The sequence below is a fragment of the Oncorhynchus nerka genome, linkage group LG23 (genome assembly GCF_034236695.1).
Source record: "Oncorhynchus nerka isolate Pitt River linkage group LG23, Oner_Uvic_2.0, whole genome shotgun sequence".
Taxonomy (NCBI): Eukaryota; Metazoa; Chordata; class Actinopteri; order Salmoniformes; family Salmonidae; genus Oncorhynchus; species Oncorhynchus nerka.
The window spans coordinates 13,404,331-13,430,568 of record NC_088418.1 but is presented as its reverse complement, the minus strand read 5'-3'; the positions used below and the strand labels follow the sequence as shown (position 1 = coordinate 13,430,568).

Here is a 26,238-nt window from a genome sequence, read left to right as displayed (position 1 = left end):
GAGACAGAGAAACACAGACTAACATACATGTTCATAGGGGAGACAGAGAAACACAGACTTACATACCTGTTCATAGGGGAGACAGAGAAACACAGACTTACATACCTGTTCACAGAGGAGACAGAGAAACACAGACTAACATACCTGTTCATAGGGGAGACAGAGAAACACAGACTAACATACCTGTTCACAGAGGAGACAGAGAAACACAGACTTACATACCTGTTCATAGGGGAGACAGAGAAACACAGACTTACATACCTGTTCACAGGGGAGACAGAGAAACACAGACTAACATACCTGTTCATAGGGGAGACAGAGAAACACAGACTAACATACCTGTTCATAGGGGAGACAGAGAAACACAGACTAACATACCTGTTCATAGGGGAGACAGAGAAACACAGACTTACATACCTGTTCATAGGGGAGACAGAGAAACACAGACTTACATACCTGTTCACAGAGGAGACAGAGAAACACAGACTAACATACCTGTTCATAGGGGAGACAGAGAAACACAGACTAACATACCTGTTCATAGGGGAGACAGAGAAACACAGACCAACATACCTGTTCACAGGGGAGACAGAGAAACACAGACTAACATACCTGTTCATAGGGGAGACAGAGAAACACAGACTAACATACCTGTTCATAGGGGAGACAGAGAAACACAGACTAACATACCTGTTCATAGGGGAGACAGAGAAACACAGACCAACATACCTGTTCACAGGCGAGACAGAGAAACACAGACCAACATACCTGTTCATAGGGGAGACAGAGAAACACAGACTAACATACCTGTTCACAGGGGAGACAGAGAAACACAGACTAACATACCTGTTCATAGGGGAGACAGAGAAACACAGACTAACATACCTGTTCATAGGGGAGACAGAGAAACACAGACTAACATACCTGTTCATAGGGGAGACAGAGAAACACAGACTTACATACCTGTTCATAGGGGAGACAGAGAAACACAGACTTACATACCTGTTCACAGAGGAGACAGAGAAACACAGACTAACATACCTGTTCATAGGGGAGACAGAGAAACACAGACTAACATACCTGTTCATAGGGGAGACAGAGAAACACAGACCAACATACCTGTTCACAGGGGAGACAGAGAAACACAGACTAACATACCTGTTCATAGGGGAGACAGAGAAACACAGACTAACATACCTGTTCATAGGGGAGACAGAGAAACACAGACTAACATACCTGTTCATAGGGGAGACAGAGAAACACAGACCAACATACCTGTTCACAGGCGAGACAGAGAAACACAGACCAACATACCTGTTCATAGGGGAGACAGAGAAACACAGACTAACATACCTGTTCACAGGGGAGACAGAGAAACACAGACTAACATACCTGTTCACAGGCGAGACAGAGAAACACAGACCAACATACCTGTTCACAGGCGAGACAGAGAAACACAGACTAACATACCTGTTCATAGGGGAGACAGAGAAACACAGACTAACATACCTGTTCATAGGGGAGACAGAGAAACACAGACTAACATACCTGTTCATAGGGGAGACAGAGAAACACAGACCAACATACCTGTTCACAGGCGAGACAGAGAAACACAGACCAACATACCTGCACATGTAACACAAAACCAAAGAACCAAGAACATAATGGTTGACAAAGAGATGACATATTTTAATGCCTTTCTTCTAGTACTACACAAAGCACATGTTTAACCATTCCAAAAACGACATCTTTACAAATTATTTTTCTCACTGCGCTGCTTACTTGAGTAGGGGTTTGTCCAGGGCTGGGGAGGGGGTGAATGTACTAAGGCAGTAGGCCAGTAACAACCAGCCCCGCAGCGCCACCTCCTCTGACTCCCTGCCCCAGGTGGTGTGGGCCAGCTGGGCTAGGATCTCATCCCTCAGGGGGGGTCTAGTCTGGCCCTGCTCCACAATGTAGTTCCCCAACACCTGCTCCTGCCAGCCACTCAGATCACTGTCCCCTGCAAAACGCAGTATCTGAGGAGGGAAAGACGGGGATATAGAGGGAGGTGACATGAAGGTGACACCAGCACCATACTGTAAGCATCTGTCTTCTTGTCCCTATATCAGTGTGTGTGCGCATGTGTGTCCAGTACTGACCAGTTTGTGGATCTCCAGAGCGGTTTGAGCGTCTTCAGGCTCCAGAGAGGTCAGAGGTCGCTGGAGGGAGTAGCCCTGTGGCTGACACCAGCCATCCTTCAGTGTGGTGTTGGCGTATCGTGAGAAGGGGTAGCTGTCGATATCGAGGGGCAGGATTAGGGTGTTTTGTGCTTTCACCTGTGGAGGCGCCACCTCTGTCACCCCTGATACATGCTGCCGCCCTGGTGGAGAGACACAGAACTAGAATCACACACAGAGAAAAGACAGAGGCAATGGCAGCCTTGGGTCCAGTCCAACAACAACCTGTCGTTTACTTGTTCTGTTTGCAGAGCAGAAGAAGTCAGATAAAAGCGTTATGTTCTACATAAATGTTTTGGCCAATCCCAGCCCTCCTCAACCCATCTTCTCCAATCCCAGCCCTCCTCAACCCATCTTCTCCATTCCCAGCCCTCCTCAACCCATCTTCTCCATTCCCAGCACTGCTCTCACTCACCTGCTGCGCTGCGTAGTCTGGCCGATAGCTCAGCCGTAATCTCCAACGTTCTCACATCCTGGAAAAGGGAATTATCAGGAAGGAGTAGTTTATTAGACCAGAGGCTCCTTTTAAATATACAGCTCTGAATTCTATATCTAATAACATACTTCAATTGGAATAGATTTTGTACAGGTGTTAAGAAACAAACTGTAGTTAGCTCCCACCATTCCTGTAGAGTACGAATCCGGGGTCTTTGTGGTGATGGTACTTTTCACCGTGCTCCTCTCATTCCTGTCTTTTTCCTGAGAGCAAACAAACACACAGCTTCGACTGAGTTGAGCCCCAAGCTATCTACATGATGTTAAATAGTTTTCATCCAATCAGGAGAGGCTGAGCACTGATAGGCAGCGAGGACCCCTCCTTTCAATATAACAGAAACCAAACCGACAACCCATGAACACACAGCTGTCAAAGCTTTACACAAACAGGAATCAGCAATTCATTTCGTATATTCAATTATATCCAGCCTTTTCTCAATTATTTCCCAGCTTGTGAATAAACCTTCGACTGTTTTTCTCCAGGTGTTTCTCCTGTACCTGTCATCAGGTGTGCTTATTCTACCTGCTCAGGAGAGGCGTGAAGAGGTCTGTCAGGTAAACAGACTATGGACAGAGAGAGAGAGTCCAGTCCTATTCTCAGTCACACAACCTGCTAAATATCCCAGCTGCCTTCTCTCCGCCCACAATACAAGCCACACGGATGCTAGAGTCCAGAATGCAATCCTTTATCTTATGGTTTACAGCCTGAGCTCGATACAGCTAAAGGTGTTCCCTCATATCCCTGTGAACAATCATCCTGTACTCTTCTGTTAGGATGCACGTAGATCCCTTGTCAATCTATTTACTGAGGTGTATTGATGGGTGTGTGTGGGTTACACAGTACACAAACAAAGAAACACACAAACAAAATTTAGTTTTATGCTGAGGTGCATGGGTGCACACACACACACACACACACACACACACACACACACATACACACACACACACACACACACACACACACACACACACACACACACACACACACACGCACGCACGCACGCACGCACGCACGCACGCACGCACACGCACACGCACGCAAAGACAATGTAGTTTCCTGATTAAGAGATTTGCTGATGTGATTGCTGGGTGGTTAATGGGTGCTGTCAGTTTACTAAACGTGTGTCAGCTACATCTGTTGCAATTAAAAGCGATAGTCCACTAGAGTATCTGTATCGTAATCCTTTCATTAATCCACCACATTTGGTATGATGGGGACAATATCTATACATCCATTCCTGTAACGGGGAAAGTGACTGATTGCCGGGAAGTCAGGCGCAGGAGAGCAGAGATGGGTGATAACAGGATAACTGTAAAATACACCCTGGCCCAAAGGCACAGGCGAGGCAGCACAAAGCACAACCACGGTAACATGAACCGGATAAACAAAACAAACAAACCTAGGTTTGAAACAAACCTAGCGCAAGCCAGCCTGTAACGTAACACCCTGCACAAATAACAGTTCCACACACAGACATGGGGGAAACAGAGGGTAAAATACATTTAGTCTGATGAGGGAATGTGAACCAGGTGTGCGGGAAAACAAGACAAAACAAATGGAAAATGAAAGGTGGAGCGGCAATGGCTAGAAGACTGGTGACGTCGACTGCCGAAAGCCGCCCGAACAAGGAGAGGGATCGACTTCGGCAGAAGTTGTGACAATTCCACAGAGTTTGAATTCAACATTACTTATCAAGTAATATACAGTGCCTTCAGAAAGTATTCCCACGCCTTGAAATATTTTTTTTTTAAATGATTGAGATTTTGTGTCAATGGCTTCCATACAATACCCCATAATGTCAAGGTTGAAAATGAAAAGCTGAAATGACAGTAACTATACAAGCCTAAATAAGTTCTGGAGTAAAAATGTGCTTAACGTGGATTTTTGAAAGACTACCTCATCTCTGTTCCCCACACATACAATTATCTGTAAGGTCCCTCAGTTGAAGAGTGAATTTCAAACACAGATTCAACCACAAAGACCAGGGTGGTTTTCTCAATGCCTCAGTGCCTCGCAAAGGCCACCCATTGGTAGATGGGTAAAAACAAAATCTGACATTGAGGTTATTACTTACACTTTGGGTGGTGTATCAATACACCCAGACACTACAAAGACACAGGCGTCCTTCCTAACTCAGTTGCCGGGAAGGAAGGAAACCGCTCAGGGATTTCACCACGAGGCCAATGATGACTTTAAAACAGTTACAGAGGTTAATGGCTGTGATAGGAGAAAACTGAGGATGGATCAACAACAGTGAACTTACTCCACAATACTAATCTAAATGACAGAGTGAAAAGAATCAAGCCTGTACAGACTAAAAATACCCCAAAACATGCATCATGTTTACAAATAAGGCACTAAAGTAAAACTGCATCCTGTTTACAATAAGGCACTAAAGTAAAACTGCAAAACAAATGTGGGGAAGAAATTACCTTTATGTCCTGAATACAAAGTGTTATGCTTTGGGGTAAATCCAACACAACACATCACTGAGTACCACTCTTCATATTTTCAAGCATGGTGGGGGCTGCATCACGTTATGGGTATGCTTGTCATCGTTATGGGTAGGTTAGATTGGATGTTTATTTAGTGACATGCACAGGGTCACAGATGCCGTAAAATAGCACCAACAATACAGGTGTGAATAAAACAATAAAATAAATACAGAATTATAATAATATACACATATTTACAACTGTGACAATTATCAAAATGAATGTCCATTGGGGTGTGGGCAGGGTAATCGTTCATTGACAAATATACATTGCAGTTGCTTAGCAAGACGACGTTGAGTGGCCTAGTTACAGTTTTGACTTAAATCGACTGGAAAAATCACTGGCAAAAATGTATAAAAACACGTTTTCACTTTGCCATTATGGTGTATTGTATGCAGATGGGTGAGAAAAAACATATATTTAATCGATTTTGAATTCAGGCTGTAACAATAAAATGTGAAATAAGTCAAGTGGTACGAATACTTTCTGAAGGTACATGTACATGGTACTAAGTGTTCATAACAGCTCTACCAGGTGAACGATAGCCTCTCATTCTTTCTCCCTGGCCTGTCATCATGACAACAGCGTCCATAGTCCAAGTCCCATAAAACAATAACACCCAATGAGACTAATTCAATAACCAGCACCCAAAGGGGAAGCGAAAAGAAAGTAAACTAAACCGCTCTAATAGATGAACACAGAGAAAAATGAAATCAACAACAATAGATTAGAGAAAAATAAAGGGAGAAGACCACCTTCACATTCATCATCATCCACCTTAACAGCAAACAAAAACTAAACATTGGCAATAATATCCTCTCTCTTACTTCCTGTCACTCTTCCTCCCTCTTTCTCGCATTCACCCTCACCCTCCATCTCTCTCTTCTTCCCCTAAACTCTCAAAATGTCAATACAGCCCTGAAGAAGATGCAGTATTATCAAGTATTAAAAAGCCTATTGATAAAAGAAGCAATACCTACCTGTTAATAATCCTGTATTAGTCCAGAGAGGATAAGAACTGGCAAGCGGAAGGAGATGCCTCTTACTTCAGTAATATGGGTTAAAGTCCAAGACAGGAAGGGTGTGCATGCGTGCGTGTGTGTGTATGAGGAACACGAAACAGAGAGAGAATGGGTATGGAAAGAATATAGAAGGTGGTAAGTGTAGGTAAATTGGACAAGGACAGGAGGTAACTGAAATATTTTGGTGACCACGACCTGTTTACATCACATTACACTATAAAAAAAGTGTTGCAGGCATTGTGTTACTTAGTTAGGGTTGTTTTCTTTAAAAATAACCGGGTTGGGTTGTTGATGATGGGTTATTGAGATATGACCCAGTGGGTCAGATTAGAAGGCTGGAGCCGTAGTTTAGAAGGGGTGTGGCTTTTAGGACATTATTTTTGGCCACCCGTGATAGCAAATATAATTCCGGTTAATCTGTTCTGTTGTTATCACGTTTGTGACTTTAATGAGATTTACACTAGTGTATAAGTTCCTTATGAGTTTTAGAGCATATTGTAATTTTGGGGTAGATGCCACTTTGTTACAACATGTAAATAATAACATTATTCATTTAGTTTAAGAATATGTCATGTGCAAAAATATTAAAGGAACATTTTAATTTGCAGTGTACATACTTGAAAAAGAAGTGTACAAACGTAACATGCGGAACAGGATAAGTCAACCCAGCGTGAAAGGGAATAAACCCCAGAACTGATTCCAACAACCCAACGCGTGGAATTATTCATGCAAAAAAAACAGTGTGTGTTCTATCTAATATTTACCCAACGCTGGGTTATCAAATAACCCAAATTGGTTTGTTTTTAACCTATCATTTTTTAGAATGTACCTGGCAGTGACGCAGAGAGGGAACAGCAGGCCTGGTTACACATTCACTTCAATTCACTCCTGATGCCTTTCTTCTCAAAGATCAATTATAGGATCAAAAACACACATTTCCTACAACTACATTCATAAACAGTCACCCGTTCTTGCCAGGTAAGTTACTGACCACTTAGTCAATAAATATTCTCTGAAACAGTAGGGATTCACCATAATCTAAATGTAATTACACATAAATAAAGTCACACACAACCTCATAACACCATAGAAAATAGAACACTCCAATTTAATTTACAGGATTCTCTATAAACAGGAAGTGACTGTACGTAACCCACGGATCAACGTTAGGTACACCCCGGCTCTCCCCAAACACAAATATATGAATTTCAAAACCACAAACACATACTCTGTCAACACAAAGACTTGAACTCATTCTAATCCTGAAGTTCTCACACAATCAACTAAATTCCTCAGAATTCAAAGTCTCTTTGGGATGAAAATGAACCAGGCTTTATTGATTCAGCCATGACTGAGGTGAATATAAACATGAGTGATGAACACCAACAGGTAATACCAAAGCCACGTTCATACAACATTGTTGAACTTAGAAAAGTCAGGCTTCCTCGCTGGTCCATAGGATAAAACTACAGCAGTAGGTTACGTGAGATATTATATATATTATTATATATTATGGTACCACAACAGTATCAAGATGCATTACATTACGCATTCAGGTAGAATATGGAAGGTCATGATGAAACGACATCAGGGTGGGAGAGAGAGGGGAGGGGTACACATTCCTCCATTACACCTGTGATGGGATTTCTTACCTACTGGTGTTGTGCAACAGAATGGATTGAGGAAATAATGTATAGCCCTATGTATAAAGTCTGTATATAATAAACATAATATGGTGGCCAAGTAACACGGTCATTGACTTAGTTATAAATCAGCCGGTTATTTCCTGTATGTGTGTGTACGGGTGTGTATGCGTGTGTATGGGTGTGTGTGTACACGTGCTGGTGTATCTTACCCTTCACTGTCATTTCTTGCTAGTGTTCCTGGTGATCATCAGAGCAGCGCAGAACTGAGTGAAGCCCAGTTGTGTCTGCAGATGAACCCTCTGATGTTCCAGATGAACCCTCTGATGTTCCAGATGAACCCTCTGATGTTCCAGATGAACCCTCTGATGTTCCAGATGAACCCTCTGATGTTCCAGATGAACCCTCTGATGTTCCAGATGAACCCTCTAATGTTCCAGATGAACCCTCTGATGTTCCAGATGAACCCTCTGATGTTCCAGATGAACACTCTGATGTTCCAGATGAACCCTCTGATGTTCCAGATGAACCCTCTGATGTTCCAGATGAACCCTCTGATGTTCCAGATGAACCCTCTGATGTTCCAGATGAACCCTCTGATGTTCCAGATGAACCCTCTGATGTTCCAGATGAACCCTCTGATGTTCCAGAAGAACCCCCTGATGTTCCAGATGAACCCTCTGATGTTCCAGATGAACACTCTGATGTTCCAGATGAACCCTCTGATGTTCCAGATGAACCCTCTAATGTTCCAGATGAGCCCTCTGATGTTCTATCCAGCTGTCCAGGTATGAAAAATAACTGTTGCTTCTACATTGATAAAGTTTGATCATAAAGTTACTGGTCCCCTCCCCCATGTCAAACACTTGGATTCATTATTAAGAGGACAAGGTGACATCACCATAACTAATTTTAATACACCAATGGTAACATGGCGTGTTTGCAGAGGGGTGTGGTTTATATCGCTAGATAGCTACTCTACTGGTGCCAAAATTTGACTGCAGGCTGTCAGCAAATATACATAAAAGTTTACTCTATTTATCTATGGCAAAGGTACTGTGAGGGAAATTTTCTGTTAAACCCTACTAATGCTTGTGTACTAAAATGTCCTTCTTTAAGCCTATGCATTGGGCTTGAGTTTCTTTAACTAACTCATATAAGTTAAGTAACAAAGATAATTAAGATGTCTTATCTGCAGAAAATGCTTATATGATTGAACTGTTGAGACTCTAGTTATTAGAATGTCTTGTCAGGATTTGGCAAGGATTGTTCCGGTTTTGGCCCCTAGATGCCCCCATTGTGCTTTTTGACCCTTTTGTTTTCCCTTGTTTCCAGTTATTATTTGCACCTGTGCCTCGTTTCCCTTGAATGTATTTAAACCCTTAGTTTTCCTCAGTTCTTTGCTATGTGATTGAATGTTAGCACCCAGTGATGCTGTGAACAGTTGTTGCGTCAGTTGGACTCTCTTGTGGTACTCTGTTTTTGTTCTCATTTATTTTGGATTATCTTTTGAGGCTGTTGTCTGCTGTACCTACCACCTTGTTGATTTACCTTTTGACTTGGAGGATTACCTTTTTCTCTTGGAATCACTTTTGACATTGTGGATTTATATTTTTGCCTGAACTTTCCTTTTTACTTTATTAAAACACCGTTTCAAGTATTGCTGTGTCTGCCTCATCTTCTGGGTTCTGCCGACTATTAGTGGCTCAGTTTGCTAAGTGACTGTTTCTCACACTGGAGAACCGAGTTTGTAACCGGGTCTTGACATGTCTCCTTTCTGACTCTGGTGTTGGCAGGTGCACATCCTCCCTCATATGGACCTCCGTCACCTTGGGTCCAGAGTGGGGAGAAGTCAGTCTTATTTATTACATGTCCCTGTTGCTATGCAGAATATCAGCAAGGAGTATGGCGAAGGAGATCAGAAGGAAACATTGTTTCCATATGTGAACTGTGTCTTTATTACATACCATGTGAAGGGATGGCATGAGTAATGGGGAACCAATCACTTGTCTCCACAGTGTCTGTGTGTCAGTCACCTCCTCCTAGGGGGAGACAGTTTACACCTTGAACTAGGGGAGAACAAAATAACAAATGCCCTAACTTCTTAGTACTGAACAAAACAAGTTATTTGTATTTTGGGTCCCAGGTCTGGCACAGGATGTGTGGGGATAGTGTTTGGAACCATTGCACATCATATCTGAAGTTGCACCTATCCTGAGATAGTATATAACCTAGAAGCTAACTCCACTCAGGGGGCTCTCACTCCACCACCTGCGGGGGAGGGGCGACCAGCCTCCTTGTTATAACAAGCCTCCTTATAAGTCTTTAAATAAAACTAATACCTTGATCATTTTACCTCTCCTCATTATTGATTAAGGGTAGAATTTCCACCACATTCTTGGCGAGCTTGCCAGGAGGTGTAACTCCTGACGACCTGGGTAAAACTGTGCACAGGGGGCTCCAAATTGAGACCACAGGGAAGCTGCACTCCTGAGGAGGAGCAGACTGAGACCTGCCTAAGGATCCAACAGGAAGACTTGGCGGGTGGATACCACCTCCGAACATAGTATCGAAGGAGAGGTGAGATTGGTTAATTTAATCAGTAGGGTGAAGAAAATAAAGAAAAATAACAAAACATCACTGCTCTAGAGGAGATCTGCATGGAGGAATGGGCCAAAATAACAGCAACAGTGTGTGAAAACCTTGTGAAGACAGAAAACGTTTGACCTCTGTCATTGCCAACAAAGGGTATATAACAAAGTACTGAGATAAACTTTTGTTATTGACCAAGTACTTATTTTCCACCATAATTTGCAAATAAATTCATAAAAAATCCTACAATGTGATTTTCTGGATTTTTTTTCTCATTATGTCTGTCATAGTTGAAGTGTACCTATGATGAAAATTACAGGCCTCTCTCATCTTTTTAAGTGGGAGAACTTGCACAATTGGTGACTGACTAAATACTTTTTTGCCCCACTGTAAGGTTGAAGCATGATATGCCTGTCTAAATACTTATGGGATTTTACAAAGCCAAATTAGGGTTTGCATCAAACTAATTATCTTTGTGGAGCTACTTTTATGTAGTAAAGTAATAGAAATATGTTGCATGAGAAAAGATCATCTGCTTTTATTACAAGGCGCAAGATCTGGTTTTGAGTCAAGGGATGTCGATTTAATTTGTTTGGCTGCTATGATAGATCCATTTTGCGCATGTGGAAATCTCTGTGAAGAAACACTTGACAACACATCCCCTGTGAGCATACATAACATATCACTCTGAACAACACATCCTGTGAGCACACATACCACTCTGAACAATGTATTTGCCAAAGCGACTAGTTGTTGTTGAGGATGGTCTTGGCATTACCAAAACTCTGAAAGATCGGCAGAACCTCCATGGGCTGTCTGAGGTTGTCGTTCCTGCCCTGGTACATAGAGCCGAGACGTGGACTATCCTCTTGGTGGCCTCAGTCTTACCTGATCCACTCTGGCCGCTATAGAAAGACGCAACAGACTGTAGACTAGAGGACAGACCAGTATTGTAGACCAGAGGACAGACCAGTACCGTACTCTTAAGAGAGAAAGAAAGAAACTGGTGCCTCTGACGTACTTCATGACGATCAACTGTTCTTGCTCTGAGATTGGCTGAAGGCCGCATCAGCGATGACATGGACATGACTGCATCAATACAGACACACACACAGACTTCCATTAGCAACAGGAAGGTTTCCTTGGCACTAGTTCCTGCTTGTTACTCTGCCGTTACTCAGGTTGGTGACATAGTAATAGTAATCATTGTGTTACAGTGGGGTCATTCTAGGTGTCACTCTTTTGTATATGTATTTATTAGGGATCCCCATTAGTTCCTGTCAAGGCAGCAGCTACTCTTCCTGGGGTTTATTAGGGATCCCCATTAGTTCCTGTCAAGGCAGTGCTACTCTTCCTGGGGTTTATTAGTGATTCCCATTAGTTCATGTCAAGGCAGCAGCTACTCTTCCTGGGGTTTATTAGTGATTCCCATTAGTTCCTGTCAAGGCAGCAGCTACTCTTCCTGGGGTTTATTAGTGATTCCCATTAGTTCCTGTCAAGGCAGCAGCTACTCTTCCTGGGGTTTATTAGGGATCCCCATTAGTTGCTGTCAAGGCAGTGCTACTCTTCCTGGGGTTTATTAGTGATTCCCATTAGTTCATGTCAAGGCAGCAGCTACTCTTCCTGGGGTTTATTAGTGATTCCCATTAGTTCCTGTCAAGGCAGCAGCTACTCTTCCTGGGGTTTATTAGGGATCCCCATTAGTTGCTGTCAAAGCAGTGCTACTCTTCCTGGGGTTTATTATGGATCCCCATTAGTTGCTGTCAAGGCAGTGCTACTCTTCCTGGGGTTTATTATGGATCCCCATTAGTTCCTGTCAAGGCAGCAGCTACTCTTCCTGGGGTTTATTATGGATCCCCATTAGTTCCTGTCAAGTCCCAGGGTCCTTAGCTTAGTGATAAGCTTTGTCTGCACTATGGTGTTGAACGCTGAGCTGTAGTCAATGAATAGCATTCTCACGTAGGTGTTCCTTTTGTCCAGGTGAGAAAGGGCAGTGTGGAGTGCAATAGAGATTGCATTATCTGTGCATCTCCTAGGGCGGTACGCAAATTGGTGTGGGTCTAGGGTTTCTGGGATAATGGTGTTGATTTAAGCCATGACCATCCTTTCAAAGCACTTCATGACTACAGACATGAGTGCTACGGGTCGGTAGTCATTTAGGCAATTTTCCTTGTTCTTTGGCACAGGGACTATGGTGGTGTGCTTGAAACAAGTTGGTATTACAGACTCGGTCAGGGACGAAAATGTCAGTGAAGACGCTTGCCAGTTGGTCAGCGCATGCTCAGAGTTCACATCCTGGTAATATGTCTGGCCCTGCAGTCTTGTGAATGTTGACCTGTTTAAAGGTCTTACTCACGTCGGCTACAGAGAGCGTGATCACACGGTCGTCTAGAACAGCCGATGCACTCATGCATGCTTCAGTGTTGCTTGCCTCGTAGCAAGCATAGAAGTCATTTAGCTCGTCCGGTAGGCTCGTAACATTAGGAGTTACAGGGACTTCAACGGTTTGCTCCTCCGGTTATGGAAATGCTAAGAAAATAAAGGCTTTTCAAATTATGAATTTTCCTCCCATCATTTAACAACAGTGTCTTTGTCAGGGTAAGCAAGCAATTGTTTGTATATATTGGGTGTTAATCAATGGGTGGCAGTTGTTTCTAACCCCTTTGTTTTGTTTATGCGGCTCTCGAGCATGTCCTGAGCAGGTTACCTCAGACTCCCAGGGTCCTCTCCCATCATGGCCTGGTCCCCATCCTCATACACTGTCCACTTGGTCAGCTTCTCCACTATCTGTTAGGGCAGGAGGGTATCCTGAGGGTAGGGCAAGTTGGGACGGTGGTGGGGTTTTGTATTGTGATAATGGCTTTCTCTTGATAACTGAGTGAGCCGTATACATAACCAGGCTGTGAGGTTTCCTGTGAGCCATTATCATAAACATTAAACAATCAAATTCATGAATCATCTGTAACCTTTAACACTTGGAGGGTGAGGTCTGGTTCCAGCAGGCTGTACAGCTGGGCTGGTTGTGTTGGCAGGATTCCATTGGCCTTGCCCATGCCCAGCTTGTTTATTCTGGGGAGCACGATGGTGGCTGGAGGGAAGGTGGATTGGGGATCCAGAGACACTGCTCTTCTTGCTGGCCAGGCCGCTATTACTAGCCACACACATGGTCATCCTGTGTTTGAGCAGGTGGCTCCCTCTGCTTGATGGCGTGGAGAGTGAGCCAGTGGGAGACGCCAATGGCCTAGGGTCACTGCTCAGTTTACTCCTCAGGTTGAACCCTTTGGGCATCTTCCCCTTGATCCAGCCCAAGACATGTCGTAGAGTCATCATGCCTTTCCTGCAAGCGATGAGACGGTCCATGGGTTTGGCTGAGACTGCATCTGTAGACCTGGCTGTAGCTGCTTCCTCTCTAGGCTTTGCCAGCAGCTTACTGGTCCTGTACCAAACAGACACCATCTTGACTCAAATGTTTTTCCTGTTCAGGACAATGTTTCCTTCTCCATCTTACCTTTCGCTTGATCCTGCTCTTCTCTGTTCTCCTTTGCCAGATGGGCTTTGAGGTCTTTTCTTTTTGCTTTCAGCATCATCATCCGTGATGGGCCTTTGGATGAAGCTGAGATAGCCTCATCCCCCTGCGTCTCCACTGGGGAAGAAGCTTTGTCGTCGTCACCTTTCAGAATCAGGGCTCCTTCCTCTGCTCCACTGGCTTTCCATTTCCCTTTCTCTCTGCTTTAATGGGTTTCTATTGTCACGGATTTGTCAGCCATCTTGGATTTCAGACCCTTGCTGGGTCAGGGACACTGGTTGTCAAACTGAGTGGGGAGCCAGGCCCAGCCAATCTGAACGAGTTAACCCACAAAATGGCTTTACTACATAAAATGTTTAGATAACTTAGACAAGTGCACCAGGTCATGTAACGAGCTTGTCAAAGAGAGTCAGTCAACATTAGAACAGAGCTTGATGTTTTACACCCTGATCACCACTTGACACAGGCCAGATCAAGTTTAGCTACTGAACCCATTAGCTACAGGATCACAAGTGCCATCAGTTCCTGTACTGTGTAGTGAAGTCTATTACCACACAACGTAGGACTTGCAACAATTAACTACCAAAGACAAAAATAATTTCAGGTTTTTGTTATTCGGTTGATGTTAAACAATTTAATCATTTAGAACATTGCAAAAAAAATAAACACCCTACGTGGTTCTAAATGTTTGATCTCAGCTTGAAGTAACCCTAGCTGTAGATGGATCGGTGGAGTGAGAGCAGGTGTGGTGATGAGACCAGGGAGACGGATAGAATGAAAGAGCAGTGCTTTCTCTTGGAAAGAGATATCTGTGCTCTGGAATGCACAGGCTAAGCTCTATTTCTTGCTTCCTTTTCCTCCCCCTCTTCACACTAAATTCATTTCACTTGTTTTTCAGTTGAAGAGCATTAGATTTCATCTACAAAACACGCAAGTGAAAATGTTTTACTTATGGACCAGGTAACGGTTAAAACAATATGAAAGGACATTTGATTGGCTACATGGGTAAACAAATATGCTCTAAACAGCACATTCTGGCAGAGTTGTAGTTCATAGGGGCCAAGGTGCTTTCTGTCATGTTTGAGCCAACAATAAATACATTCTCCCTTTCACCACCATTAGAGAGTGAACGGTCTGATCTTTGAGTGCAGCCTTATAGATGTTAAGTTTCAGCAAAGTGATGGTGGACCAGCCAATCAGTGCTGCTCAATAGTTGATCATTAAAACTCTTGGCTGTGCTTGTATGACAACCGATCCTTACTTTATCCACTTCACCGGCCAGCACCAAACTCACCAGGCTCAGGGTATACCCTCAGGCCATGGCAATCAGATGATCGTACCTGGTTGTGAATGTGCCGATTGAGGGGAGAGTCAGAGCAAGGCTTGAATCAGCAATCCTCATGTTCAAATCAAGCAGTCAATAAAGTCCAACTTCATAAAAAGGAACAGACATGGACTCTTGTGAAAAAAACAAAAACTTGTATTCATTTTCCAGCAGGACATTATGTAGTGTGAAAGTTAGCAATCCAAAAATTAGGGTTCTCATACTCAACCATTCACTACAAAAATATATTCTAGAGACCATAAAAATGCTAAAATACCCAGCATTTCGGAGAAACAGTACCAAAATATTTCCTTGTAAGATCCGACTATAGCAGCCAACCCTCATTAACAAAACAGGTCCAACTGCAGGCCTAGAATCATCATATAGTACATATATATATATATTAAACATTTGACTACAATATCTTAAAATTACATTCCTAAATTACATTATTCAATGCGGTGTTCAAAACAAAAGACATTTAACATGATAAAAATGTAAAACCCCCATAGAAAGTTGTTCCCCTAGACATTGTGTGCTACACGGTAGTGGACAAGTACCTACGACAGGTTATAACTTATAACTGGTTATTACACCTTAACGAGCGGACGGTGGGGGAGGCAAGGAGGGAGGCCAGTTAGCAAAAAAACGCTTGGGGAGACATTTACGGCACAGTGGTCTTGCACGACTAGTCTGGTAGTCAGATCAGTTTCTGAGGTTGGCTAAAGCAGGAACAGGGCCCGTATACACAAGGAATGCTGATCTAGGATCCGGCCATATAATCTTATAAACCGATCCTAGATCATCACTCCTACTCAGAGGCTTTGTGGACATGGCTACCAGGCTGGTGTTCTAGGATTAGGTCTGGTTCAAAATGAACTGTTCCGATTCCACAGACTCAGTGTTTCTCTCTCTCGCCCCAAACAATGTCTTGTCAGCATTAGCAACAAACTACCATGTCAAACAGGTCACTTTTTAAATATTCCTGTTGTTTTCTTGTACAGCCCCCCCCCCCCATCTAGATTTTTAGGTCGAATCAAAACAAAAATACTAAAATCACAGGTCAAATTAAATCACAATTAAAATATGAATAAAAACAAGTCCATTCCTCCTCCTGATATCTCCCAGCCTCCGACCGTGTCTCTCTCTAGGAGACGAAGGCAAGCGAGGATGTGCCAAGGCAGGGTTGGGACGAAACAGAGTTCCACAGGTCAGCTTGGGTTCAAATGGTGAAAGGCTGAAGGTCGGAAGGCCGTGACTGGGGTCGGGGTGAGGAGGGAGTGAGTAGGGTGTGTTAAATGCAATTATGGCTTGTGTGTGAAGGTGTGTGAACTGTGATTGGCTTTGGACAAGCGCGTCAGCAGAATGACCATATCATGACCACTGTGTTGCAGGTGTAGAGGTACCAAGTGTAGGAGGGTATTACAGTACAGTGGTTGGTCTCTAGGCACAGCCGGTGGACCCCCTCTCCATCGCTCTTCTCTCTATATGGGCTCAAATCACACCCTAGTCCTCATACACTACACCACTCGCCCTATATGGGCTTGGTAAAAAGCAGTGCACTACTTGGGGAATAGAGTGCAATTTGGGACACGGACAGTGAGTCAGTCTTTTTGGGTTAGGGGGTGAGGTTTCAGTCTCTGGGGGCTAGGGGTCATGGTTCAGGGGTCAGTAGTGGCAGTATTAGTAGTGTTGGCGTAGTTTGCTAGGCAGACTCCATGATGTCTCATGACCAGGAAGGACTGTCTCAGTCTGAAAGAGAGAGAGAGAACAAGAGATGAGCAAAACAAATGAACAGCCTCAATGCTATCGTCATAGCAATCATCATCACCATTGTGATAATCATCATACCGTTTCAGACCAGGGTACAAATATGTTACATTCAAAGTAGGCATTCAGTGGCTGAATATTTTTGTGCCTTTGGAAATGCACTTGGAAAATATTTGAAAAAACTAAAATACATCGACTCCCATGCACTTAAGCTAGGTATTTGGAAATATACTGAAATATAAAACGCAATTTATAGTGTTGGTCCCATGTTTCATGAGCTGAAATAAAATATCCCAGAATTGTTCCATATGCAAAATAAGCCTGTCATTAAAATTCTGTGCACAAATGTGTTTACATCCCTGTTAGTGAACATTTCTCCTTTGCCAAGATAATCCATCCACCTGACAAGTGTGGCATATCAACAAGCTGATTAAACAGCATGATCATTACACAGGTGCACCTTGTGATGGACAATAAAAAGCCACGCTAAAATGTGCAGTTGTCACACAACATAATGCCACAGATGTCTTGAGGGAACGTGCAACTGGCATGCTGACTGCAGGAATGTCCAGCAGAACTGTTGCCAGAGAATTGAATGTTCATTTCTCTACCCTGAGCAGCCTCAATGTCGCTTTAGAGAATTTAGCAGTACGTCCAACTGGCCTCATAACCACAGACCACGTGGAACCACACCAGCCCAGGACCTTCACATCTGGGTTCCTACTCTGTGGGATCATCTGAGACCAACCACCCAGACAGCTGATGAAACTGAGAAGTATTTCTGTAAGCAATAAAGCCCGTTTGTGGGGAAAAACTCATTCTGATTAGCTGGGCCCACCAAGGTCCACCTATAGCTGTGCCCCTGCCCAGTCATGTGAAATCCATAGATTAGGTTCTAATTTAATTTATTTCAATTGACTGATTTCCTTATATGAACTGTAACTCAGTAAAACCTTAACTGTTGCGTTGATATTTTTGTTCGGTATAGTTCTAGGTGTGATGTGATTAGATGGTCTTCCTTTCTGCAGACTGGGACAAGTATTGCAGCTTCATGTGACCTCTGTCTGGTCACGTTTTCATTCATCTCGGTTAACCCAGAACTAAAAGCTTGCGTAATTTGGTCAGATGCTTCGTTATGTTTAGGTAGTGTCTGTCAATGAGAGATTACGTTTTCATAAACTCCTTCCCACTGTAGGCTGGCTACATTCATTTAAATGGACCGTCATCCTAGTGGGTCTGAGGCCGCGGGGCCAGGTTCACTGTAAGGTCACTATAAAATATAAATTCAAAATGCTCACTAAAGTAATGCACTGGACCTTGACCAGTCCCGCATTATCGACCAGTCCCGCATTATCGACCAGTCCCGCATTAGGAGGACCTTGACCAGTCCCGCATTATCGACCAGTCCCGCATTAGGAGGACCTTGACCAGTCCCGCATTATCGACCAGTCCCGCATTAGGAGGACCTTGACCAGTCCCGCATTATCGACCAGTCCCGCATTATCGACCAGTCCCGCATTATCGACCAGTCCCGCATTAGAGGACCTGGCCCAGTCCCGCATTAGAGGACCTGGCCCAGTCCCGCATTAGAGGACCTGGCCTAGTCCCGCATTAGATGACCTGGCCTAGTCCCGCATTAGAGGACCTGGCCTAGTCCCGCATTAGAGGACCTGGCCTAGTCCCGCATTAGAGGACCTGGCCTAGTCCCGCATTAGAGGACCTGGCCTAGTCCCGCATTAGAGGACCTGGCCTAGTCCCGCATTAGAGGACCTGGCCTAGTCCCGCATTAGAGGACCTGGCCTAGTCCCGCATTAGAGGACCTGGCATAGCTGTCTGTAACACGGGCATAAACCCAGTTCTTTACTGATCATATCAAACTCACCTCCATTGGTCAGCACCTTCCCTCCAGCGAGAGCACTCTTCACCTTGTTCTCCAGGAACGTCCTGTAGCAAACAAAAATGAGTACCAACAAAACACATTGGGAGGAGCAGCTAGCCCAGTACTTTAGAGCATTGGGCCAGTAACCTAAAGGTCGCTGGTTCGAATCTCTGAGCTGACTTGGCGAAAAATCTGTCTGCCCTTGAGAAAGGCACTTAAATCCTAATTGCTTCAGTAAATTGCTCTGGATAAGAGCATCTGCTAAATGACTCAAATGTATAGTACCAGTCAAAAGTTTGGACACACCTACAAAGCTGTCAAAGGCAAACGGTGGCTACCTTGAAGAACCTCAAATATATTTCGATTTGTTTAGCACTTTTGTGGTTAAAACATGATTCCATATGTGTTATTTCATAGTTTTGATGTCTTCACTATTATTCTACAATGTACAAAATAGTCAAAATAAAGAAAAACCCTGGAATGAGTAGGTGTTCTAAAACTTTGCGTAAAATGTAACGGTTTGTCATGAACACTTGGCTTTAGGGACAAATACTCACGGCTGGTATCCTTCTAGAGATTTCTGGATCTCCTGAAGCACAGCTGTAAGGAACAAACAGGTCAGACTACAGACACACAATGATGATTGACAGTTTCCATGAGTTAAGTTGGCTATGATGAAACATGCAGTAGGGTGGTCGTGGGTTGCTATGTAACAAACAGAGCTGACAGTTAAAGTACACACTTCAACGCGGCTCAGCTGGTGAGATCATGGCAGTAGCAAACATGAAAGTTGCTGGTTCAATCCCCCGCAGCGATCACATCCTAAAACATTGCTGTTGGTTACGGTTATGTTCTGCAGGCTACTCACTCTCGTCATTCAGCAAAGCATGCTCCATCACACGTCTAGCAGAGCTCTCTGTAAACAAACAGCACGGCAGGACGCAGTCAGCACATCAAGACACGCAGCATGATCGACAACCAGTGTGTGTGTGTGTACAAAATGTCAACTTATAACACACATGCAGCAAGCTGATCAACACACAGAACAAGCAGACAGGCTGACAGCCTAACGGAAACCTTCCTACTGTTAGGCACAGACACATGCACGAGGTAGTACTAGTGACATAACTACAGCTAACATTATACTGTAGTTATATATTTTCTACATCTTACCCACGTCATCGGTGTCCCGCGTGGAATTTCTGGAATGACAAACACAGTTCAGTAAAACGTGAAAAGATCAGTTGAGTCACGAAGTCACAGTCAGAAAACACTGCTTCCAAAGACAATAGTGAGCACCACTAAAGAGACGCAGTGGGAGTGTACCTGTGAGCCAGAGACGGGCCGTCAGGCTGCGCCCGAGGCAGGGTGGTGCCGGGTGTCTGGGAGGGCACCTCCACTAGAGACCTGGGCTCCACCACACAGCGAGCGGACAGAGAGAAACGCTCAAACTCAGACGGAGAGATCAGGTAGAAACCTGGAGAGGAGAAAGAAGCTGAACACATGAAATGGAAAATGCTTTTGAGAGGTCAAAATGTGTGGTGGTCTCTCCCTCTCGTCCTACCCTGTCCGTGTTTGGTGAAGACACAGGAAGCGATGCCGCTGACGTCCTCTCTGCGGATACAGGGGTACTGGACCTGCAATTTCACCCCCGGCAACGACACCACGTGGAGGTCTCCCTGATTGGTCAGGACGGTGAGGCCACTCTCACCATAGTCCTCCGAGCGGCTGCTGCCGAACCAGGCCACACCCACCCTGCGCACGCGCGAACCATCGATGGCGGTGAGCTTTAACTTCATCTTAGCGCTCACCTTGGGCAGGGTGAACACCTGGAAACAGACAAACATTACATATTCATTTTAAAGTCTTGGAAGACAAAACATTCCAAGTTTCTTCATCAACCTGTGGCCAAATAAAGTCTTCCCATCAGATGAGTGTGAGTGGGTAAGATGTGTGTGTGTGTTCTCACCTTAAACTGTTCCTCGGATATGACCAGTAGCTGGTGGCAGCCCTGCATGTCAGCTGAGCGGGCCAGGTCGTGGGCCACCTCCAGGGGCTCAGGCAGAGGGGAACCGTGGCCGTCCAACACCACGATGCCCACTACTGGAGCACGGTGCATCAGCTGGATCTCCTTAGCTGAGAGAGATGGACGAGAGGGGTGGGTCGACAGAGGGACGAGAGGGAGAGAGATGGACGAGAGGGTCGACGGAGGCACGAGGGAGAGAGATGGACGAGAGGGTCGACGGAGGCACGAGGGAGAGAGATGGACGAGAGGGTCGACGGAGGCACGAGGGAGAGAGATGGACGAGAGGGTCGACGGAGGCACGAGGGAGAGAGATGGACGAGAGGGGTCGACGGAGGCACGAGGGAGAGAGATGGACGAGAGGGTCGACGGAGGCACGAGGGAGAGAGATGGACGAGAGGGTCGACGGAGGCACGAGGGAGAGAGATGGACGAGAGGGTCGACGGAGGCACGAGGGAGAGAGATGGACGAGAGGGTCGACGGAGGCACGAGGAGAGATGGAGATGGACGAGAGGGTCGACGGAGGCACGAGGGAGAGAGATGGACGAGAGGGTCGACGGAGGCACGAGGGAGAGAGATGGACGAGAGGGTCGACGGAGGCACGAGGGTGAGAGATGGACGAGAGGGTCGACGGAGGCACGAGGGAGAGAGATGGACGAGAGGGTCGACGGAGGCACGAGGGAGAGAGATGGACGAGAGGGACGGAGGCACGAGGGAGAGAGATGGACGAGAGGGTCGACGGAGGCACGAGGGGGAGATGGAGATGGACGAGGGAGAGAGATGGTCGGAGGCACGGAGGCACGAGGGAGAGAGATGGACGAGAGGGTCGACGGAGGCACGAGGGAGAGAGATGGACGAGAGGGTCGACGGAGGCACGAGGGAGAGAGATGGACGAGGGTCGACGGAGGCACGAGGGAGAGAGATGGACGAGAGGGTCGACGGAGGCACGAGGGAGAGAGATGGACGAGGGTCGACGGAGGCACGAGGGAGAGAGATGGACGAGGGTCGACGGAGGCACGAGGGAGAGAGATGGACGAGGGTCGACGGAGGCACGAGGGAGAGAGATGGACGAGGGTCGACGGAGGCACGAGGGAGAGAGATGGACGAGGGTCGACGGAGAGAGATGGACGAGGGTCGACGGAGGCACGAGGGAGAGAGATGGACGAGGGTCGACGGAGGCACGAGGGAGAGAGATGGACGAGGGTCGACGGAGGCACGAGGGAGAGAGATGGACGAGGGTCGACGGAGGCACGAGATGGAGAGAGATGAGGACAGGGAGGAGATGGACGACGGAGGCACGAGGGAGAGAGATGGACGAGGGGGAGATGGACGAGGGTCGACGGAGGCACGAGGGAGAGAGATGGACGAGGGTCGACGGAGGCACGACGGAGGCACGAGGGAGAGAGATGGACGAGGGTCGACGGAGGCACGGAGGCACGACGGGGAGAGAGATGGACGAGGGTCGACGGAGGCACGAGGGAGAGAGATGGACGAGGGTCGACGGAGGCACGAGGGGAGATGGAGATGGACGAGGGAGGGATCGAGGGTCGACGACTTGGAGGCACGAGGGAGAGAGATGGACGAGGGTCGACGGAGGCACGAGGGAGAGAGATGGACGAGAGGAGAAAAAGGCATGCTCTCACCAGGGTGGGCGGAGACGGGGTCCTCTGATCTGCGTTCCACAGGCGGTAGGCGGAGCTGGTAGGCGAATACCGAGCCCCCATTGGTCCCTGCCCAGAGAGAGGGCGTGTGATGGGAGCCTTTAGGAGGAGAGAGGAATGAGCAATATGAGACATCACAAACATTAAATAACCCAAGGCCTGTGTGTGTGTGTGTGTGTGTTTGTGTGTCTGTCTTACTGTCTGAGAGGAAGGTGTCAGCGAAGTACAGTGTGCGAACGAGGCCGGTGAAAGAGTCGTCTGAGGATCGAGCCTCTATCTTTCTCTGAACAGGAGCCAACTCCATCTCTGCTAGCTCAGCCTCCAGACGAGCATTGGCCTCCTGCACCTAGACACACACACAGAGAGAGAGGGAGAGGAGAGAGGAGCATGTTTGAGACAAATCCTAGTCTTCAACAACTGATCTTTAGGAACTTCGTTCAATAAGGATTCATGCAGTCATGTTTTTATTTTACAAAAAAAATATGATTTTGTTGTTTACCTTAGCAGCGCTGTTGACGTGGTGTTTGCGTAAAGACACTCGGCTGCGTCTGATCCTCCTGAAGGACTGGCGGAGAGACTTCTTAATGCTCTTTACTCTGGACAGAGGACCTTCCATAGCCAGCTGGTCACTGGGGTTCAGAGTACACCTACAGGAGAGGGTTAACACAGTCGTCTATATCCCATCTCTGCCGCCTGCCGTGATATTGAAGTCATACCGGCAGAAAGTTGCAGAAACACAGTCGTACCTGACGAGGACGTTGCTTTTCTGCTGGTAGTCGTAGAGTCCGAAGCCGTGGCTGGTCCCGAAGGTCACTAGTTTCCACTCAGAGTGCAGGGTTAGAGCGGTGACAACAGCAGGAGGCTGACACTGGACCAGGGCAAAGGGCTGGAATCCTGGGGGGAATGTCACCGGCTCCTCCCTCACCTCCAGACGCGTGTGGCCCTGATAGGGACAGATGGTTACAAAAAAACGATATAGAACGTTACCCGAAACGTTATACAATGTATTGATCACTCATTGTCTCACTGAAATCCAATAAAATAAATTAAAATTGCATTGGTGTTTACGCAGATTTTTTTTTAAATAACGCAACGTTGGTTTTACCTTCCAGCGGAAGCTCTCCTGTCCCTGTAGCAGGTCAGCTACCGTGGCCTCCACCGTCTGATCCGCTGCCTCATCGTTCAGCTCTAACACCAGGATCTACGGAGGGGAGAGGTCAGACCGTCAGCGCCCTGTTCTGTTGTTAATGACAGATCATAGAGAAGACTGATGATCCAGTGCTCTATGAAGGACGGGAGACCAGTTTCATCACTTATCATATTACATTATAGGAGAGCCATGCAGACTGGGTCAGGAAAATGGGTCGTTCACTGAATGTGTGACTGTCCGGGAGCCAAATAGCCCCAGGAAAAGAAGACCTAGTGCCAAAGAATGTTGGAAATGAAGAAAACAGCAGCAGTAATGCCCAAATATGTACGCCGCTGCGCTTTGACTAACTGGCCACCAGAGGGAGTAGTGGTTGGTTTTGCCCTGGTCAACTCACCTGTCCAGCAGTGCCAGCTACAGTCAGGTAACCACTGTATTTACACAGGTGGATCTTCTGAACGCCCAGGCGAGGGTCGTCACTGTACGGGTCAAAACAACCCACCTGGGGGGGAGAAAGAGGCGAGGGGGACATATTTAACACACCGTCTCCAGGTGTGATTCGGCTGGTTAATCATTCTGAGTCAGTACACACATTTCCTGTAAAACAAACACACCTTCCTACAGGGACCCCATTATGTTATTACACACACACACACATCAGAATGGTGGTAACTCTGGTTATTTATACACACCTTTCTGAAAGGTGGCCACTCTCCCTCTGTGCACTGGTTCATGTTGTCATTGGGTTCTGCGTCAGTGAGGAACACCCCTGCCGTGCTCAGCTTGTACATGGGGTAAAGACAGACTCCCGACGCGTCCCAGAAACGCACCGTGCCGTCCTCGTGCCTGGGAGAGAGGGAGGGAGGATATTAGGACACGTTTGTGAGGATTAACAACCAGAGAAACAGGATTTTAACCCTTTGAAACCCATAGGATCTATGTTAAATGTTGGTAACTTGTACTGAACAGACACTGATGAGCTGTGAATGTCCACTGACCCTGTGAGAAGTAGGTCTCGCTGAGGAGCGTCGGGAGACAGGTTCTGTCCTCCTGTTATAGGCCACGGCTAGACGGAGGGAGAGAGAAGGGACGGGGGGGAGAAAGAGGATGAGAGAATTTATTCAATTTGAGCTCCAATTCAGACTGACTTTCTGCTCAGGTGTTTGCATGCGTGCCTGTATGTGTGGTGCAGGAACTTGCTTGAGCAGTATGTGTGTGTGTGTCTCAACAACCTTCTTAGAGTAGTGTGTGTTCTGCAGTGCTCCGGCAGACAGGACCCTCTCCCACATCTTCAGGGGTATAGCAGAGACATGGTGGGAGCAGGTGATGGCCGAACAGTGAAGAGGCACCAGGTACGGAGTCTGGATGACCGGCCACCCTTCAGTCTGGAGATCTATCACTACCAACTCCTCTTCTACTAAGACCACCAACGCACTGGGGTCGCCTGGACAGAGGGAGAGGGGTTAGACTGGGTGGGTGGGTGTGTGTCTGTGTGTGTGTCCCCCTGCCTTGCTACCTGTATGGTCTGGTCCGTCTCTGATGACGAAGAAGTCGATGATTCTGGAGGTGAAGTCCAGAGCCACGTGTGTTTTACTGTGGATCACACTGATACAGTGTCTGTCTCCGTAGCTGGCCCGGGGCATGCCGCCACTGAGGAACAGGAACGGAGGCCTGGACAAATGGAGAAGACAGACGAGCAGATCTTTACACGTGGATTCATGTGGAACAGGTTGATGCAGCGAGAAGAAGGGGGGCACAGACAGAGAGGAAAGAAACTCACCCTTGTTCTGTCGGGAGCTGGATGATTTTAGAGATGGCCTTACAGGGGAAGTGGCCTGCACGGGAGAGACAAACCGTCCAGTCAATCAACTAACCCATTCAGCATTCAACCAACACGGTCCTCACCCGTGTCACTGTGAGGTTCAACAGAGAGGAACAGGATGCTCCCTCACCGTACGGTACTTCAGACTTCTCCGGTTCGCTCTGTGTCCCCTCCCCGGCCACCATCCAGCGACAGTAGCTCCCGTCGCTATGGGAACTGAGAACATGGCCACCGTCCTCCGTCCACCACACGCTCTCTAGTTGCTAGAGAGACACACAGCCAAACAGGAAGTCAAGTCCAGGGCACTCGAGACCCAGACACCCACACAGAGACTCACACTGTACCTGAGTAGCGGGGATGTGTTTGACGGCTGAATGGCGCTCCAGGTCCCAGATGACCATGATGCCTCGTCCGTAGCCAATCAGAACCTGGCGTGGGTTGACGGGATTCTCCTGTAAGGACTCGACATGCTCCAAGCTCCTACGACCTCCATAGTCCTCTGGTAAACTACAAAGGGAACGACAGGGTTTGGTTTTAGCATCGTTATGGATAGCCTAGTGGTTAGAGCGTTGGACTAGTAACCGAAAGGTTGCTGGTTCGAATCGAATCTGGTCGA

The 26,238-nt window shown here is 46.4% G+C and overlaps 2 protein-coding genes across 4 annotated transcripts in view; both read right to left on the bottom strand.

Annotated features, from left to right (window-relative positions):
• myo15b (myosin XVB) overlaps positions 1-6,296 on the bottom strand; it is a 38,217-nt gene extending 31,921 nt beyond the window's left edge. Inside the window, 5 exon segments of the mRNA XM_065007867.1 lie at positions 1,783-2,018; positions 2,142-2,362; positions 2,635-2,692; positions 2,841-2,918; positions 6,194-6,296. Coding sequence (XP_064863939.1) covers positions 1,783-2,018; positions 2,142-2,362; positions 2,635-2,692; positions 2,841-2,843 — 518 coding nt within the window. The 5' untranslated portion in view covers positions 2,844-2,918; positions 6,194-6,296.
• Positions 6,297-15,453: 9,157 nt separating this feature from the next.
• The window catches only part of LOC115106318 (LLGL scribble cell polarity complex component 2-like), a 34,190-nt gene continuing 23,405 nt past the window's right edge, over positions 15,454-26,238 (bottom strand). For 2 of the 3 annotated variants that reach the window (XM_029628917.2, XM_029628918.2), the window contains exons 7-27: positions 25,967-26,129; positions 25,753-25,885; positions 25,581-25,635; positions 25,317-25,471; positions 25,033-25,244; positions 24,799-24,866; positions 24,493-24,646; positions 24,198-24,302; positions 23,759-23,854; positions 23,400-23,596; positions 23,153-23,300; positions 22,852-22,999; positions 22,636-22,752; positions 20,939-21,105; positions 20,534-20,798; positions 20,296-20,446; positions 20,143-20,171; positions 19,838-19,885; positions 19,527-19,569; positions 18,973-19,034; positions 15,454-17,072 (exon numbers count right to left, since the gene is read on the bottom strand). In XM_029628917.2, coding sequence (XP_029484777.1) covers positions 17,068-17,072; positions 18,973-19,034; positions 19,527-19,569; positions 19,838-19,885; positions 20,143-20,171; positions 20,296-20,446; positions 20,534-20,798; positions 20,939-21,105; positions 22,636-22,752; positions 22,852-22,999; positions 23,153-23,300; positions 23,400-23,596; positions 23,759-23,854; positions 24,198-24,302; positions 24,493-24,646; positions 24,799-24,866; positions 25,033-25,244; positions 25,317-25,471; positions 25,581-25,635; positions 25,753-25,885; positions 25,967-26,129 — 2,521 coding nt within the window. In that variant the 3' untranslated portion in view covers positions 15,454-17,067. The remainder of the gene's footprint in view (positions 17,073-18,972; positions 19,035-19,526; positions 19,570-19,837; positions 19,886-20,142; positions 20,172-20,295; positions 20,447-20,533; positions 20,799-20,938; positions 21,106-22,635; positions 22,753-22,851; positions 23,000-23,152; positions 23,301-23,399; positions 23,597-23,758; positions 23,855-24,197; positions 24,303-24,492; positions 24,647-24,798; positions 24,867-25,032; positions 25,245-25,316; positions 25,472-25,580; positions 25,636-25,752; positions 25,886-25,966; positions 26,130-26,238) is intronic. The other variant, XM_029628919.2, reaches the window with a different exon arrangement.